The sequence below is a fragment of the Hyalella azteca genome, unplaced genomic scaffold (assembly GCF_000764305.2).
Source record: "Hyalella azteca isolate HAZT.00-mixed unplaced genomic scaffold, Hazt_2.0.2 contig12151, whole genome shotgun sequence".
NCBI lineage: Eukaryota > Metazoa > Arthropoda > Malacostraca > Amphipoda > Hyalellidae > Hyalella > Hyalella azteca.
The window spans coordinates 17,222-34,673 of NW_025942115.1; the positions used below are offsets into that span (position 1 = coordinate 17,222).

Below are 17,452 nucleotides of genomic sequence, written 5' to 3' on the forward strand. Positions count from 1 at the left end.
CTAGAGCAGCGCCAGTACCTGGTGTTGAATTGAGTGTCTTCTGTAATTGTGCTGCAACTGATGAGTGTGTCGCCAGCGCTTAATGCTGCAAGTGCCTACGATACTCTTAATCGAAGCGAGTCATGTTAATAACTGGTTCTTTGTTTATTTTTAAGGAAAACCGGGTTTTACTGTACCGTTTGAGTTAGAATCGCAAAATAACAATAGTCTGCGGAAAACGCAATTCGATGCTACCTCACTTAGGACTAATTTTCTGTGCAGTGATGTCACTGAGCGTGTGCAGGGCAAGCTATGTCATTCGCGGCAGTTGATCTGCAGCCGTCATGGGGACGGTTAGTCGCCATTTGAGGTCCCGCTACGGCTGGGGACGGTAGCGCGCTCTTCCTCGCACGACGAAATAGATGTAATACATCAACATTTTTCAGTTGTTGAAGAATTGCATGTAATTTACAAAATTTATTTGCATGCCCATTATGGGCGTGTCATTTAGGAGCCAAGTCCGCCCAAAACCCAATCTGATTTTTAAAATCAAATTTTGATGGCAGTTTTGTGCGTGATTAAATGTGGCGTATGAACGAGCAAAAGAGCAACAGCTAATTGAATTAAAGTCCGGTATTTCTCACGAAGGCAAATCAACGCATGCATATTATGTTATTTGTTTATGGATTACACCCATAAATGAAGCTGGTAGAATAAATTTGGAAACTTCACCCTGGATATTCGCACGTGCCGTCTTAATGTTACTTATCGATTACTGAATGAATAGTGCCGTTGGATTAAATTTTAAAGTGCATATTTTGATTGTGCAGATCTCTACTGTTATACTTGAGTCACAGCTGGTAAAATTTCTACGTATAAGCGCTCCGGCAAAATAATGCTTTTGACGTAAGCCGACATGGTCGTTTCACATTTCAACACAGAAATTACGATGTATTCCAATCATTTCTGACCTGATGCTCACAGAAGATCCCTAATGACGAGATTAAAGAACCTGATGTCTTGAACGACGTACGGAGCTGAGCGACGTCTTCGCGAAATCCTTCTACAGTAAGCAGGTAAGGGTCAGATACATATAAACGTTCCCTTACGTTCCTCTATCTGCATTGCACAATGTTTCCTGACATTCCTCTATCTGCATGAGCTTATGTGCCTAAGTTCATGCGACAACGGCCCAAAAATTTTATTGAATGTATAGTTATTTCGGTATAACTTTGCCATAAATTTTATTATAATTGAATTTATACTCAAGTTCGTATATATAAACTTATAAATTTTTTCACTCTTCAGCATTTATTCTTTGTGTAAGCAACTTCTAATAATTTCTTCCAAGCAAACCTGTATAGGAGGGTAATTAATTTAAAATCAATTATATTTAAAATTGAAGACTGCCTGAAGAATTTTGTCCAGACGGTGTCCAGAACAGAGCGGTGGAACTTCGCTCTGAATAAATAGACAAGGAGACTCCCGTGCGTGGGAAAACAAGTTTGTAAACATGCCTGGCGAAATTTTGGCATAACCCAACTTGGATCGAACGACGTGTTTACTTAACTATCCCCATGTAAATGTGTATTTTTTTCTATATATTCTCTTAATTAGAGCCTAATTTTCAGAGATATTATTTAAGATTCATGATTTTATTACTCTGATATTGAACTTAATTAGTATTTCCTGTTAATATCAGATTTATTTCTTAAATTATATGGAATCAATTACATCTTGACAAACACAGAATAACATCCAATAAAGCTGCAAATCCAGATTTGATAATTTATCTTGAGAGGCAGTTTTTTCGCCATTGAAGATAATTAACTTCCGGTAATAATTTAAATAAACGAGCAATGTGCACAAGCTGGGTCGCGAGTGTAGTGGGAACAAAGCATGATTAATGTGCGGCTTTTGAACAATTGTACCTTCAATTGAGCTATTGTTCTACGAGAGTTCGTTTTTTCTTCGAATATGGAAATAACGCGAAAGTAAAAGTCTACCAGGACGGATGCTTACGTAAGAATATGCCTTTGCGCTGAGGTCGAAGGCCAGCTGTGATAGAAGGTAATCATTCATTACGGACCAGAACCTCCGATGACCTTTGAGTATTTGAATGATGACAGCAACCGGAATTGATGCATGCAGTGTCAGTGCGTTTGACATCCTAGTTTTGTGGCTCTTAGATAAAGGGGTTATCAGTAGCTGCACATTTTTTAAATCAAGCTTTGAAATTTAGATTTGTTTGGCATACGAATCTCGTGTTGTGAGTTTGCAAACCACGCATGAACGTCATTTAATTGATTATAATATTTAATGCGGATTGCACAATGAGTAGGGGCTTCATGAATTCATCAAAATGACTAAGAACTAACAGTAAATAAACTTCTTTCAAGCAAATTGTGACAGCAACATTGTATTTTTTTTACAATAAATTTTGTTTGAGCTCAATGGGTACATGCGCGACGGAATGGAGTTCTAACATATGCCGTTCACCTACAGAGACCATGCATAATAATAAATAAACATAATTCGCTCTACGCACCGTACAAGTACCAGTTTTCAAAATTTATTTATTACACTAAGCATCCTAAAAAACCAATATATTTATTCGATCACAATTTGAAAACAAATGGCGATGAGACCAAAATACTAACGTCTGCACGCGGCCGCTCAACGAACAAAGATCATTGTTGCATGAGATGAATTTATTATTTTAAAATTGGCAACTGAAAAAATTGGGACCTGAAATTTATAAAAAGAATTAACTTTTCTATGATATTTCTTAGAGGCAAAAAATATTCAATTGATGATTAAAATGCTATATTCTCTTTCTTATGATTTTACAGTCAAAGAGAAGTCTAAAGAGATTTAAAAATATATATGTTGCAGCGGAATTGTATCCTTGCTGAGTATTGGATATTACCCCACGACTGAACCAAGTGTTAAAGCATCAGAAGCAGTTTATGATTAATCTGCTTAAATGCATTTAAAAAGCTCATTATCTTCTTACTAAACGAATCCGAACGTTTTCATAAATAAAATTCTTTTATTCGATTTGTACAACAGGACGAAGCCGCGCGCCCAGCATAGTGAAAGATGCCACTGTGCATTGTGGCCGCAGCCTCGACGCCCCAAGCGTCACCATTGTTTGACAGATGTGTTTGTAGAGTGCATGATCTTACGGTGAACGAGCTGTTTGAGACAACACTGCGCACCCGTAGCGGGGTGTTTGTTCTGGCCACAAAAGTTGTCCTCCACACATTGCCTTATGGCCCATGGGTAATACCTTAAATCTCATGGTCCCGTATTAGTATCTGCGTGGACTTTATTTCAAGGCAACCGATAAAAACAAATGATTTTGTAGCGCTTATAATTTTTAAGATAGATTTTAAATATTATGCTTGTACAAGAAGATTTATGGTCCCGTGAAATTATTTTGTTATATTTGAGCTCAAAGGGGAATATGCGACGTACCCAAATTTTGGTTCCTATTAGCATCTTCACTCAGGGTTCGTAGACACGACATTTTAACAGATATTATTATTATTATTATTATAATTTAAGGATCGTTTCATATATATTTCAGAAGTGAGCTAAGCCGGTGTCCTGTTTTTGACGATGATGTCTGTCTCGTGCGTGGTGACGGCATTACAACTCGCGCTTGTTGCGTTCACGGCTATAAGCGCTTATTTGGCCGCTGTGATGCGCGCTCTTCTTATAAACAAGAGCCGGCACGGATCATAGCTTCGGTTTTTGGAGCGAGCTGGAGCCCTGCAGCTGGCTGGAATAATTGAAGCTTATAGATGTTAAATTTCAAAATAAAAAATATTAAGAAAAATATTGATGTTGCGTAGCAAAGAATATGCATTAGCGACGAAACTTGTGAACTAAAAATAAAATTATTTGCAGAAACAAATTGAGATTCGATAAATCCCAGCGTTTTAGAATGGTGGCCTGCAAATTCTAGGAAACTTTAGATATAAGTCGGACCTGTTCGCTGTGGACTAATAGTGGACAAAGTTGAATTCGGAACATGAGGGAAATACAACAGAACTTAGATCGAGGGTCGATAAGTTTGTGGAGTCGGAAGAAGGTCGTTTGAGCAGAACATTTAATCACAGTTAATAACATATAAATCACAGTTAATATAAATTAATCTGTAAAAAGTAACGTCCTATTTTCAAACAGGTAAAATTAACTATAGCTGGTAAACTTATGTTGATATATTTTTATTTTATAGCAGTGAAGACTGTTCTTATGTACTCTCAATGATTTTTTTCAAGCAATGTTATTATGGGTCTAATTATTAGGGTACAGCGTACATTCGTTTCTTTGAAACATCTCTATCTATTTTTATTCATCAATGCTAACAATACAGGTTTAATTTTTCCATCTACTTGTATATGTGTGCTCACGGAGGAGTTCGATTTATTATAAAACTCACATGAAGAAGTCGACAGGGGAGTTTGCCGACCCCTGGTGAGATCATTTTGTTGACGCAACGATCAGCAGCACGCTCAACAGCTTGTTATTGTGGATGAAGTGTTGAATATTTTACATCTGTGCTAATTAATTTCATTTACAAGTCTATAGAAAATATTCCTGACTCGTTCACAAGTGGCGGATAATAAAAATTTTGTATCGGTCATTATTTACGTATGAAAGAACCGCTTATTATCCGTAAGGGGAGAAAAAGTCAGGGAAATTCCGTGAAGTATTGAACAATCACCAAGAGGAATGGATAAAGATAACCTAGTGTCTGAGGTGAAACTGAGGCGAGTCTGGAAATATTTGATAATCTGATAGGGACAAGCAGTAACGTGTCGAGGCAAGGCAGTACAAGTGAGCGGCAGTGCAACAGAACTCTGCTCGCTATCTCATCACCCCAGACTTGTACGCTGCCGACGCTCGCTCACTGCAGTTCATGCTTCACTGATGCACGCGGCGCGAAAATCGGTTGATGTGCGACTTAGATAATAGATAATACGTGCAGTTTTTGAGTACATTTGTTTCCTGCTAGGGTGAGATAACCATTTAATTTTATTGAGTTCTGCCTACCTGTTGTCCAGGATATTTCCACTTAGGAATAATGTTTATAATGATTGGCGAATGTGTTACACGAACATTTTTCCGCAGCCTCGCTGAACTTATTGAACATTTAACTTGACTCGAATTTAATCGATTGTTCCAATAGAATTAACCATTTTCTTGTGTCATATTGAAATAACGTTTTCTTATTCTCGGATTTATTTGCCTTTCGGATTTCGAAATTATGATTATTCAAGGTAGAGTGATGGCTTGATCGCTTTGCATTAGGTATAAATTGATTTTGCTGGGAAAGTTTAACCAAGCATTCATTGATTTAACGGTTATATGAAAATCATGTCAAGTGATAGCGATGATAATTTTCTGCAATATAATTCTCATATATTTTAATATCGATGTCAGCAGACAAACAACGTTGACTACTTCAGTCGCAGTCATTGGATTAGAACACGCTCTTAACGAAAAAGAATAACAATACTCTATAATATGAATTGTATTTCGGTTTATTATTGAACACGAAGTATAGCAGTGTTGTACGATGCTTCATTTCAGAACACAAAATTTTATATCAATTTATGCATGGAACGCTAGAAATTCAAATGCGCATCCTTTTTCCTTCTCTTTCCTTAGAAAAAAATAAATAACCCGGCCACAGATAAATTACGAGTTTGATTTACATAATGAGTGTTATGTTGCATGATAGCTAGACAGTCCTAGGACAAAACAGCCAGTAATACCAAACAGTGAAAATGATTTAAAGGAGGATCACTCACACATTAAGTATGATATTAGTGAGCACCAATAATTTTTTCGTAGTTTACTAGCTTGCACACTCAAACTTTGCGGGTCAATACACTTATATTTCTAATGTTTGATGATCTTGGGGTTTTACCGGTTATGGTACGAAGGAGCGAGATTATTATGCTTTGTATCCACTCCCAGTTAATGAAATGATCTTTTTTGAGCAGGTGCTCGGTGCTAAATCCTTTTCTCCTCCTGAGGGCTGGCAATGGAAACCCCTGGCGCCTTCACCCATGAGTCTCTACCCTCTACACTCAATTCGACGCTCATCCAGTACGGCCCTTATGGTGGGTGGCTGATGTCCCGTGATCCAAAAACCGGCTTTTATCAGTCGACACGGACACACTTATTTCAGGCGATTTTATCTGAATTCTTTTTACCTATAAACTAATTGAAGCGTGTTCGTATTCCTATATGTATGTGCTTAGCGTGGCTATTTAGGTTACCGAGGTTTTTATGACCAGATTTTCCACACTCCGACGTCGTTCGTATGGTAAATTTATTTTGATTTATTTATTAACCAACGAAAAATTTTGCTGAGAGATCTAATGTTTGTTTTGCGATGTTTCAGGCACTAGTGGAACTGAACACACACTCACGCCTCCAGAGGGCCCTCGCAGCAGGGAGGCGCTGCTCCATTTCACGTTTCCGTCTCAGGAAGATACTTTAGCTTACGTCGACGCCTTGAAACACTCCGACCTCAGCCAATGGCGGTCTTTGGAGGAGGTAAGGCACGAAGGGCGAATTGAAGAGGTGGCAAGCCAAAGTTTCTTACTTCAAAATTTTAATTTTTTACATTTTAAGGCTTGACTCATTATGGCTTCTCCTACAACACCAGCACTACTTACTTCCATGTATTCTTGAGGGAGGTTGGCTCGTTACTGGTCATGGTTTGACTTATATTTCAATTACTATGGCTGAGCTGCGTGAAGAACTGGAGTGTAATTAAATTGCTTATACTGCACGCAAGTATTGTATAAATACGGTATATATACTGCATAAGTATACTGCAAGTTGGGTGATTGAAATTGATAATTCCTTGATTATAAATTTCAAGGTAAAAATTGAATATATAGATTTTAACATCTAGATTGTGTTGGGTCAGATCTTTTTTATATAAATTTATCCAGTTATCAGAATCCTATTAGTGACTTGGAATCTTAAATAAAGTTCTTAATACCAACATCTCAAGAAGATTGAGCTGCCTCATTTGTTTTTTACTTTTCCACTAATAAGACAAGTGCTTGACGAAGAAGCTGGTCATATGGAGGTTATATAGGTATATGCCTAATGAAACAATTCACTATTGTCTAATGCTATGTAGATTAAAACTAGCAATGTATAGATATCCTACTATTTCCTCCGTAACACAGAGAATGGTCATGGCTTTCAACCATCATTAGGATTTGTTTCACGCGAACATGTACACTGCGGCAGGCTTGCGGACGATTGAGGCGGACTCAATTCAACGGAGTTCTCTTCCTCAGGTGGCAGCTCGGGCAGGAGGTGGCAGCTGCTCAGGAACTGTCAGCACCTCAATGCTGACCGCCCTATACCTGCTTGGGCTCTTCAATCTGTGCACGACATCACCCAATTCCTGCTGCATCCCACCCGCTGCTTCTAGAAGGAGAAGGTGGGTGCTTGAACTTTCACTTCACTAAGTGGTGGATTGATCTCGCTTCCATTTGTGCATCGATTGATCAATTAACGTTCCACTTCCTGATGAATGCTAACATTACCTGGTGAAGAAATCGTAAAATTGGTACTAATTTTTTTAATTTTCGAGTCGCAATATATCGTTTTTTCTAGAATTCAGATAATGGTGGAGAAATTTAGAATGGGGCATTAATTTATTATTCCCCAATGCTGTTCTAAAACTCTCATAGCATTTTGATTGTGCAATTGTCCTTGTGCCTTCATAAAATAAACTAAAATAAAACTAAATAAAATAAACTAAATAAAATAAACTTTAATAAACATACTGGCGCTTAATTAAATCTATTGCTTTCAAAAATAACAGGAACGTGGTAACTCAGCTACCGCCCCTTCTAGACGCGCTGCATCAGAACTTGACGACAGTGAGGACCGAGCGCTGGCCGCCCGACCTGCCGCACCTGAGCCCCCCTGAGCACGCGATGAGAGGGGGCGTCGTGCCTCTACATCTCGGCGTCGTCGAGCAGGTCCTGATCTTTTTAAAGGGCCTTGCCGTGGGCTCCGGGTTACTGTTGGATGGAATCAAGTATCGTAGGAAATGAACATCGTATAAGTGGCCTTACCTTAAGGTCATCTCCGTGATATGAGGTGTCCTTTGATGGAAATTCTGCATCGAAAACACCTGTAAAGAATAAGTTTAAAAGTTTTTATGCTTAATTTGTTCGCCAGAAGATGAAGGGAACAATAATTTTTAAAATATACTAGAGGGTGAAATGATGATTTCCATTTTACGTGTTTCGATTCAATCTGCTGTTAAACATTCTGTATATTTCTCTTTGCTTTTGAATAGATGCTGATACGTAATCTCTGAGTGTTTATTCTCAATCACATGATAAGATAATTAATTTTTTCCAGGTGCGGCAATTATGGAATTCGAACCCTCGTCTCTTGTCAAACGTTGCGTGTCGCACGGCCACAGAATCCGTGCGATCGTCATTTATTTCCCTGAGCGGCGTGGCGTCTGGCATCATCCTAGCCTACAGCGTGGCGCAGCTCAAGCAATGCTACCCTGACTTCAGTGCCAACGCTCCCGATGCCTCGCCCAACATCTGGTTCTTCCCACTGCCCAAACCCGAGCAAAAGAACGAGTCGAAGTTCCTGGTTCCATCGCTGCCATCTGTGATCCCTGTGCCCGGTGCGTCTGCAGTTAGATGTTACGCAGGCCGACTTGTGTTCGGTCCTACAAGTGCTGCGACACATTTTACAAAATTTCGTGTTTAGTTCATATGCAAAAATTTCAGTTATTTCTCAGCTGTGAAAGGTGTATGGTTAACACAGTACAAGGAGGCAGAATAGGGATCGAGGGAGTCAGTTTTAGGTAAACGATGGGAAGAGAATAGCAAATCGAAGTTATATTATGAGCTATTGCAATTGTAAAGTAAGTGAATTATTTTATTATTGATGTTAATGTGTTAATATAACAAGAGTCTCCGTGCTGCAGGTGACGACGAACCAAGCGATGGGTGCGAGCGCAGTGAGGTGATGCTAGAGGACGGTCGATGCGCTCCCTTGCTGTCCACTCTGCACTGTCCCTACCAGCACTGGGTGCTGCTTAACAAAGATACCAGTAAGGTGTGGTAACCTTGAATGTTCAAAAAATACACTAGGGAGGTGCTGTAACCTCGAGGGTTCAATAAAGGCACCAGGCAGGTCTGGTGACTCCGAGGGCTCAAACCAACGCGTCAGTGGGAATGATGAGGAACATTTCCTCGTATCGGAAATGTGAAAATATCTGATCGTACTGCCGAAATTGTGGAAAAGTGGTGATATCTTTAACTATTGTCAACAGCATAGGTACAGATGCATCTACACTCAGCATGATTATAACGTTGTAAGTAAAATAATGCAGTCTGACGAGGCTTGATCAAATGTGTGTGCAGTTAGCAGTGCAGAGAAAAACAGTTCGCGATAAAGAACCGATTAATTAGGACAGCAAGAGAACTTGTATGAAGCGAACGTAATATACGTTGCGGTAACATGTCTTGTAGAATAATAGATTTTGGTTATTTCCGAAGGATATCATTCGTTAGGAGTAGATGAGTTGATTATTGGCTGAAAGTTGTATATGTTCAATCATGAAAATTTTTGGAAAATTAATTGTTCCTTTCTTATCTGAGTTCTCAAACAGACAACTCGTGTGTATGGCTAGTAATATCGAATACTTTTTAGATTGATACACTTGACCTTGTTTGCGATTCATTATTGATTAATGGAGTTTGTGTGCATACGTCGAATTACTCAACGAGTTCTCCATATTCATTAATGATGCAAAAAAATTTTCGTATTCTTTCATCATAGCTACTGACTTCATATTACTGAGCATTATAGCTCAAGTTTAGCCAGATGAATAAATATCAATATATTAAATAACAATTTATACTAAATGTTACTGTGCAATAAGTGTTAATACGTAAAAAATACTCGCGTCAGGGCGAGTGCGTGCCCAGGCTGTGTGGCGACGGCCGCGTTTACGTCGAGAGAGACGAGCTCTGCCACGACGTCAACGAGCACGGCATCTGTGCGCACTCTCAAAGACTGTACCTTGACGCCTTTGGTGAGCGATAGTATCAATTGAATACTTGATATTGTTCATAGATAGATTTGTAATAAGTACATTATTGTAAAATATTCTGCATTAAATTAAACTTCTTTTCAGGCATATGTGTAATATTGGTTATAACTTTTTCAAGATGCTTCCACAATTTGTCGTAGAGGAGAACTGTAAACACAAAATATCTAAATATTTCAAAAATTTCACTAACGAAATTTGGGCTGTGGCTGTGCAGGGAAGGCAGTATGCGACTGTCCCGATGGTATGTACCACGGACCAGGGGGGCGATGCTACACCCTCTTCGACCCCGCGTACTGCGCGCACGGCACTGTGCTTCAGTTCCACCAGGCATCCAAGTCTGATATGCATATTATTATCAGCTTCTACAGTACTTAGTAACAGCTTTGTTGATTACTTACAGTACTTATATTATTGATATTGATTACTTACCGTAATTATATTAGTACTTATAGTATCATCTTTATTTATTAAATCTAATCAATTTGCGAGATTGCTTACGTCATAAGAATTGCATTGACTTGAAAGCAATTCCGATAAGATTAAAAAGAGTTGAGTACAATTAAAAGGCACCATTTTTCGAAATATTTTCTAGAAGAACTTCTTTCATAAAATATTGTGCGAAATAAAATACTATTTATATCATTACCATGTAATATTAAATAATTTATGATGATACTTTGAGGAATAATTGTTCGCTGATAATTGATTGACGATGTTTACACTTGTTCGCTTGCCCCTGAGGACTTTGATGTGTGGTCAAGATCCCTGCGGTCACGTCAACTCCAACCTCTGGCCTGAAGATCTACCGTTCGCCCCACGAGAAGATGGCTTCTGTTACCAGTTCAACGAAGTAAGCTCATAAAATAGGTAGTCACATTCAAATATATGATTCCTAGTTATTTATTTTATTTACTTCTTTTATTAAATGTTGAATTTATTCGTGCCAAATGGCTTTGCTAGTCGAGCTACTGTCGATATTCTAACGGACTATCTAATTTTACAAAAACCCGGAACCGGAACCAATATTACTCGGATATAAATCTTTTCAATACTCTCAGATAATACTAGAACAGAAATATCTGAAGTAATGTGTTGAATTATAATCTGTGTTTTCACACAGCAAGGTCCGTGTGGAGTTGGTGAACGCTTCGGTTTTAACACGGAGTCGTTGCGAGCTGCATGCGTGTCGTTGATCGAAGCGGGGATTGTAAGACCAAAGAGATCATACTTGTATCATCACATGTCCTACCCCTCCATCTCTAGCCATCCGTCACAGCATTATCAGGTTCCATCTACATTAAAAGATACTCAAATCAGTTTTGCGTTGTCTGTAAGCTTTGGATGAGGTTTACAGCATGCAGATTAGTTAATTAAAACATTTAGAATAATTCTTTTGCCACCTGAATTGCTCCAATTTACAATAAGAAAAAACTTTTGTATGAATAAACAATGCAAAAAAGTTCTATGTAATTATGAATAGATATTAAACTGGCCTACTTATACTCCAGAAATATCAATGTTTGATACAAATTTCATTCCAGCAGTAGTCTCATTCGACATCATTCCCTTATCTTCAGGTATCGTATGTTGTGGTGAACGGTAGCACATGGGGCCTTGAGGTGAAAGGGATTGGTCGGGATCGGAGGCGATCTCGAGATGTGAGTGATGAAGATGCTGATGTGAAAAAAGTACCTTTCATCGATACTCGAAGAATACCAAGAAAACTCGAGACTTTGTTGTCAGGTGTATATTCTACGGGCGAAAATATAGCACACGCCTTGAATTTAGATTGCGATGAATATGACGACGATCTTGAGTACGATGATTGCGAGCAGCTCATGAATGAGGCTTCTTACGTTGATGAAAACTCAGATGGGTTCTTGAACGATCCCAAATACGTTATTGAGGCCCGGGAGTCGCATTTTACGAAAAATTGGGATGATCCTATGGTCACTGAATCAGGGAAAGCCTCATCCGGGGCAGAAATTTTATCGAACGAGGTGACCGTTACGCAAACAAGTGCAGCCCCACTGAGCGAGAAACACAAAAAACGACAGTTGGTTCAAGAATTGATGCGTTTTTCTCAAGAAAGTTTGGAATCGGATATTCACACTCCGCTTGTTAATTTTCCAGCCACTCTCAATTCTTCAGAAATGTCTATATTAAATCCATTGTTGAGTGCAAGTGAGCTCTTTGGACGTCCTTTGAATATCAGCTCACCGACAGAGAGCCCTGTCGACTCCACACTACCAACGTTGCCGTCTTCTTACATCCCTGATCCATCGACGGCTGAAAGTATCATCAAACGCCACCTGACACCAAGGCTCAGAATCGTCGACACTCTGAGTCATCCCAGGAGACTGAAGCAGCCTGAGAGACGCGTGGGTCATGCCGCTAGCGTCAACTCTGGAATCTTTAGAGTGACTCCTACGATTGAGGACAACTCGCGGAATAGCCTCAGTTATCATCTGGATAAAGTGTTGCCTGAAGTCAACGCTGGTGAAGTGCTCAGAGTTGACCAGAACGCTGGTCAGCTTTTCTCATCATCGACCCCATCGCCTGCTGAATTAGGATCATCTTCCCAGCTAGGAGTCCTCAAAGTAAGAAAGCATTAGTTACAGTTTAATTTTAAGATTTTAATTGGGGAATCGGGGAATCTGATTTAAATTAAAATGGTGTAGATATGATTCATTTAAATATTGTACTTTTGGTGCTGCAATTTTTTTATTCATGTCAGGGAAGAATTTTCATATTAGTTTATCCATTGTTAAATTTGTTTCACAATATGCAACTCGGCTGTGGTTCGGTCTTCTTAGCCAAAACAATATTTAATTACTAATATATTTTTACACTAATGATCCCATTTCAGGTAGATCAAAGTCTGCTGGTAGTACCGGAACACTCTTCGATTCCGTCTGCTGTGCCGATTTCTACAACGCAGACCACAACGATGGATAGCTTCGCAGAGAAAGCCACAACCCGACGTCGCGGTGACATCACTGTGGTGACTCACCGCAGTCGTCGAAGAAAGTCAAGGAGAAACAGACGCAGGAAGCATCCTCCCAGAAGACACAAGCCTAGAAGACGAAGGCAAAAGATTAAAGTTCCAAGCGCTCGCAAAAACCCAAACCTTCCAAAAAAAGTTCCGGTCTCAATCGTTTCCAATTTTAGTTCGATTACGACCGATCAATCAACTGGAACTATGCCATCACCTGAAACTACGGAAGACGTCGTTACTCCCACATCGGCTTTCACTAAATCAGAAATTTCTGAATACTCGATTTCTGAATTTACAATTACTTCTGAAACAAATTTTCCATCGTTTTCTTCCATTTATGTAGATACTCCTTTGACTTTGACGACACTTGGCCCTTCGACTGACTCCGAGTCTCCTGTTGAGCATGTCACAACAGTTCCCATTGAATCTCCAAACCTCAAAACAACCTCCAAAAAACCAACTCAAAAGTCCCGGCGAAACAGGTTTGGAAGTCGACATAAAAATGCAACAACACAGAGAACAGGAGGTGGACGTCCATCGCTGTCTCTCACAGATCTTTGGCGTCATCGTGATAGGCGTCAACTCACAGGAGGAGGCGGCATCATCCAAGCACCTCTCCTGAGCGCCTGCAAACCTGGGGCGAAGAGAGACTACAATTACAAGTGCAGGCCTAAGTTTATCCCGCAGCAGAGAAGCACAGACTCTTCTGACAAGAAAGAAACAGCTGCTGCTCCAGTTCCACCGAGAATTAAATGCCCGACAGTGCGTATTTTATTGGTTTAGTAACTTTAGTTGATAAATATGCTGCCGCACCAATTGCGCCTGGACAATAAAGTGAGGTATAATTTGTTCACAAAGTTCTACTTAATTTGTGAAGTGAAATTTTTATTCATTTTTTGTACTTGACTCACAAGGAATATATACTAAATAATCTATTATTTTTCAGGGCACGCACCTGGATCCTCGCGGGAAATGTCAAGCAACTTCCAATATTTTAGGCTAAACTTCATGACGCTCGTGCCTGACACTAATGATTTTCATCACAGTATCATCATGATCGTTTAGTGTTGATGTAAAACTTTACATCAACATACATAAAACTACTTTACATATACATAGCGTAGTAAGTATTCTCTCCTGAGTGGGAAAATATTCGTTTCTAGCTCTGAAGCCGCGTCTATTATTACATTACGTCAATGGTTCTTGTTGCTTTAATGCTTCATGACGTTGTAATATGAAAGCTTTCCCAAGCTTTCTTGCAGATTTAATGAAAGAAAAAAAATTATATTTGTTGACTGAATTATGAAGAGAATAATTTCGACTGTTAGTTGTGATTATTGACTGATACGTTAAAAAGTTATTAATGTTCTTAATCAGACGTCGAGGATGAAGTGAAAAAATTTTTGTTGTGTTATTCTAAAATTACGAATGGTTGTGCTGTAAACTGACTCATCTACGGCGTGTTCAACGACCGTAGAAATTATATTCAAAACCGTTTTTACTTATGAAAACGAATTAATATAAGTTTTGTTGGTTGATTTGAAAAATTATTTATTACTCACTTTGCGGATATGGTCATGCATTGAGGTTTGAATTGAACTCCGAGCTAAAGTAATTCTGTCACCGTAAATGAGACTCTATTTTTTAAAAGGAAAACTTACGTGGAGCTAGAATTCTTGGAGAGGCTAAATCTCGTTCGAAAAGATAAGTCTGTTAAATTTTGATATGATATGATATTTATATATCAACATGCGATATCCAAATAATCATCTACTGCGATTTTCGAAATGGTAATTGATTGGCTCGATAATATTTTCATCAGATTTCACCATTTGAGATACATGTACTAACAATAAATAATATATTTGATGAAAAAATCTCAAATAAAATGCCCTGTATTTGCCTAAACTAACTTGATTTTCAATTTTCAAATTTAAACTTGCATCGCAAAAATCTCAAAATCTCCTTGTAGAACACAATATTAAATGGATTTTTCTTGTAAATATCAGTTTTTCATAAACTAATTTTCTAGTAATTTTTCGCTTCTTACAGTGTTGTTTTGCAGCAATTTTTATTCAGACTAACTTTTTCATTCACAAATTTATAAGTCAACGTCTTCTTAGGAATTACGTTGGAAAGATCATGACAATCCCTGACGACTCAGAATGACTGGCACTTCTCATCTTATTCCAAACCGACTGATAGTTGTCTGCAGGCATGATATGTATTTTTATTTAGTGAGACAAAAGCGACTGCGTCTGAAAACGAATGTAATGGAGGCATGTTGATCCAGCTGCACGAATAAATAGCCATTTCATGATTGTTATGAAATTGTAAAGAGTTTGTAAATAAATTTGTTTGAAATATGGATTTGATTTCACCGTAAATTAATCTACTGTATGAACGAGATAAGACTTGATAATAGGCCTAAGTGTGAGGATGCAAGTCATTCTTCAAAGATGAAGCGGAGTGGAACGCGTGTCGCACGTTCTGCGGATGCTGGTCGATATTGCCTGTACCGCATCGCTGGCCAAACACAAGCGATATGTGCCACCTCGATCGGCGGTGGCCTGCATCGGCCTTACTTCAGGCTCAGGACTTTACAAGAGGTTTTTTGTAATGAACATTCGTATTTTAAAATATTCTCAGGACCTTCGTTGAAATATCAAGATATGATGTGATATTCAATATACGAACTCAATTCGCCCTTTATCCATTTTAATATGAAAGAAGTCGTGAAGCACACAAAAAAATAAATAAATAAACAGAAAAAGGGCACAAAGGAAAAATCAGCAATAATTTTCATTGAGCCAGAATAAAATATTGAAAATGATTATAAATAATTATACATTATTAAAAGTAATTTGGATATGCTAACTAATGCGCTGCAATACGATGCAATTTTGTTCATCAACGTCCATCAGCATTTATAGTGCACGTAGTTCAAGAATTCCCTTTCAGAGCTGCACGCTGCACAGTTCTGATGTTCAGCTCACGCTCTTCTGAGCTGCATGCTGCACAGTTCTGATGTTCAGCTCACGCTCTTCTGAGCTGCACGCTGCACAGTTCTGATGTTCAGCTCACGCTCTTCTGAGCTGCATGCTGCACAGTTCTGATGTTCGGATCACGCTCTTCTGAGCTGCATGCTGCACAGTTCTGATGTTCGGCTCACGCTCTTCTGAGCTGCATGCTGCACAGTTCTGATGTTCGGATCACGCTCTTCTGAGCTGCATGCTGCACAGTTCTGATGTTCGGCTCACGCTCTTCTGAGCTGATGCTGCACAGTTCTGATGTTCAGCTCACGCTCTTCTGAGCTGCATGCTGCACAGTTCTGATGTTCAGCGGATGTGAGCAAGCCGCTGTTCTCGGTTTTATGTCCACTAAAGAGATCCCTAAACAACTCTTACGGAATCGACTTCAATTCCATTTCCATTCTTCTTGGAGCCGTCAGGCAGGTCGTATTTTAGGCGCCGGGCTGCAGCCAACGTTTCATACATTAGACACAGCTTTCTCTAGGGCACCTTCACGTTCGTGGGAAAATCCTGTATTTTCTATTTAACACAAATATTTCTAGTTCACAACAATTTAACAAAAAAACGGCTTCAATTTTGCATGACTCATTAGAAATATCGAAGCAGTTCACGGCACATTATATTTATAACTGTAATTATAACAAAAATTTACAGGAATCGGCAAAAGATCATAAATCCTTGTAGTTGTATTTCAAAGAAGCCAATTTCTGTTTTATCGAGCCATAAAAGAGCTGATCAATGCGTGTTTTGAGAGCTTTGAGAAAACCATAACTCGTGTTCAGTGGTTTGTGTTGATGATGCTAACCACAGATGACGTTAGCCTACTGAAATCGAAATGATAAGTCTGATGGTAGTTATGTGATAGGTCTGATTGAAATGATAGGTTTGATGGTAGTTATGTGATTGGTCTGATTGAAATGAAAGGTTTGATGGTAGTGATTCTATGACGCATCATAAGCCGGCGCATTTAAGATTACTGTTATTTTACTGTTATTTAGCTGGACTTTAGACTCCGATAAGCATAGATAAATCTTCAATGTGAGAAAAAACGGCCGTTTAAAAGTTATGAATATCTAGCATAGCTGAGTTGCTGGAAAATATAAAAGTATTTAATTTGAGGAATAATGGTGGAGACACAAACTAGCTTTGACGGACGTAGATTCTCACTGCTACCAAATATATAAATTATTTGTTTCCAGTAGCAAAGAAACGGCAAAATTTAGTTACTATGCTGAAAGTATAGGCTGTATCAAAAAACCTCTCATGTAGGTTCCACAGATAATGATTCTTCTTGTCTACGAGTCG

General features: G+C 38.8%; 1 protein-coding gene across 1 annotated transcript; it reads left to right on the plus strand.

Moving 5' to 3' along the window:
- Window positions 1-351: 351 nt before the first annotated feature.
- Window positions 352-15,479, plus strand: LOC108676639. The gene is made up of 15 exons (XM_018164755.2): window positions 352-403; window positions 810-1,055; window positions 6,000-6,119; window positions 6,404-6,558; window positions 7,320-7,465; window positions 7,853-8,012; window positions 8,401-8,680; window positions 8,987-9,117; window positions 9,976-10,099; window positions 10,332-10,452; window positions 10,859-10,967; window positions 11,238-11,402; window positions 11,695-12,717; window positions 12,987-13,877; window positions 14,062-15,479. The coding sequence occupies exons 3-15, from the start codon at window positions 6,041-6,043 to the stop codon at window positions 14,116-14,118; spliced, it is 3,441 nt and encodes a 1,146-aa protein (XP_018020244.1). The 5' UTR covers window positions 352-403; window positions 810-1,055; window positions 6,000-6,040; the 3' UTR covers window positions 14,119-15,479.
- Window positions 15,480-17,452: the final 1,973 nt, after the last annotated feature.

Coding starts and splice junctions, on each gene's coding strand:
- LOC108676639 (XM_018164755.2), top strand. CDS start 6,041: ATGGAAACCCCTGGCGCCTTCACCCATGAGTCTCTACCCTCTACACTC. Junction 7,466..7,852: donor GCTGCTTCTAGAAGGAGAAG/GTGGGTGCTTGA, acceptor CAAAAATAACAG/GAACGTGGTAACTCAGCTAC. Junction 12,718..12,986: donor CCCAGCTAGGAGTCCTCAAA/GTAAGAAAGCAT, acceptor ATCCCATTTCAG/GTAGATCAAAGTCTGCTGGT.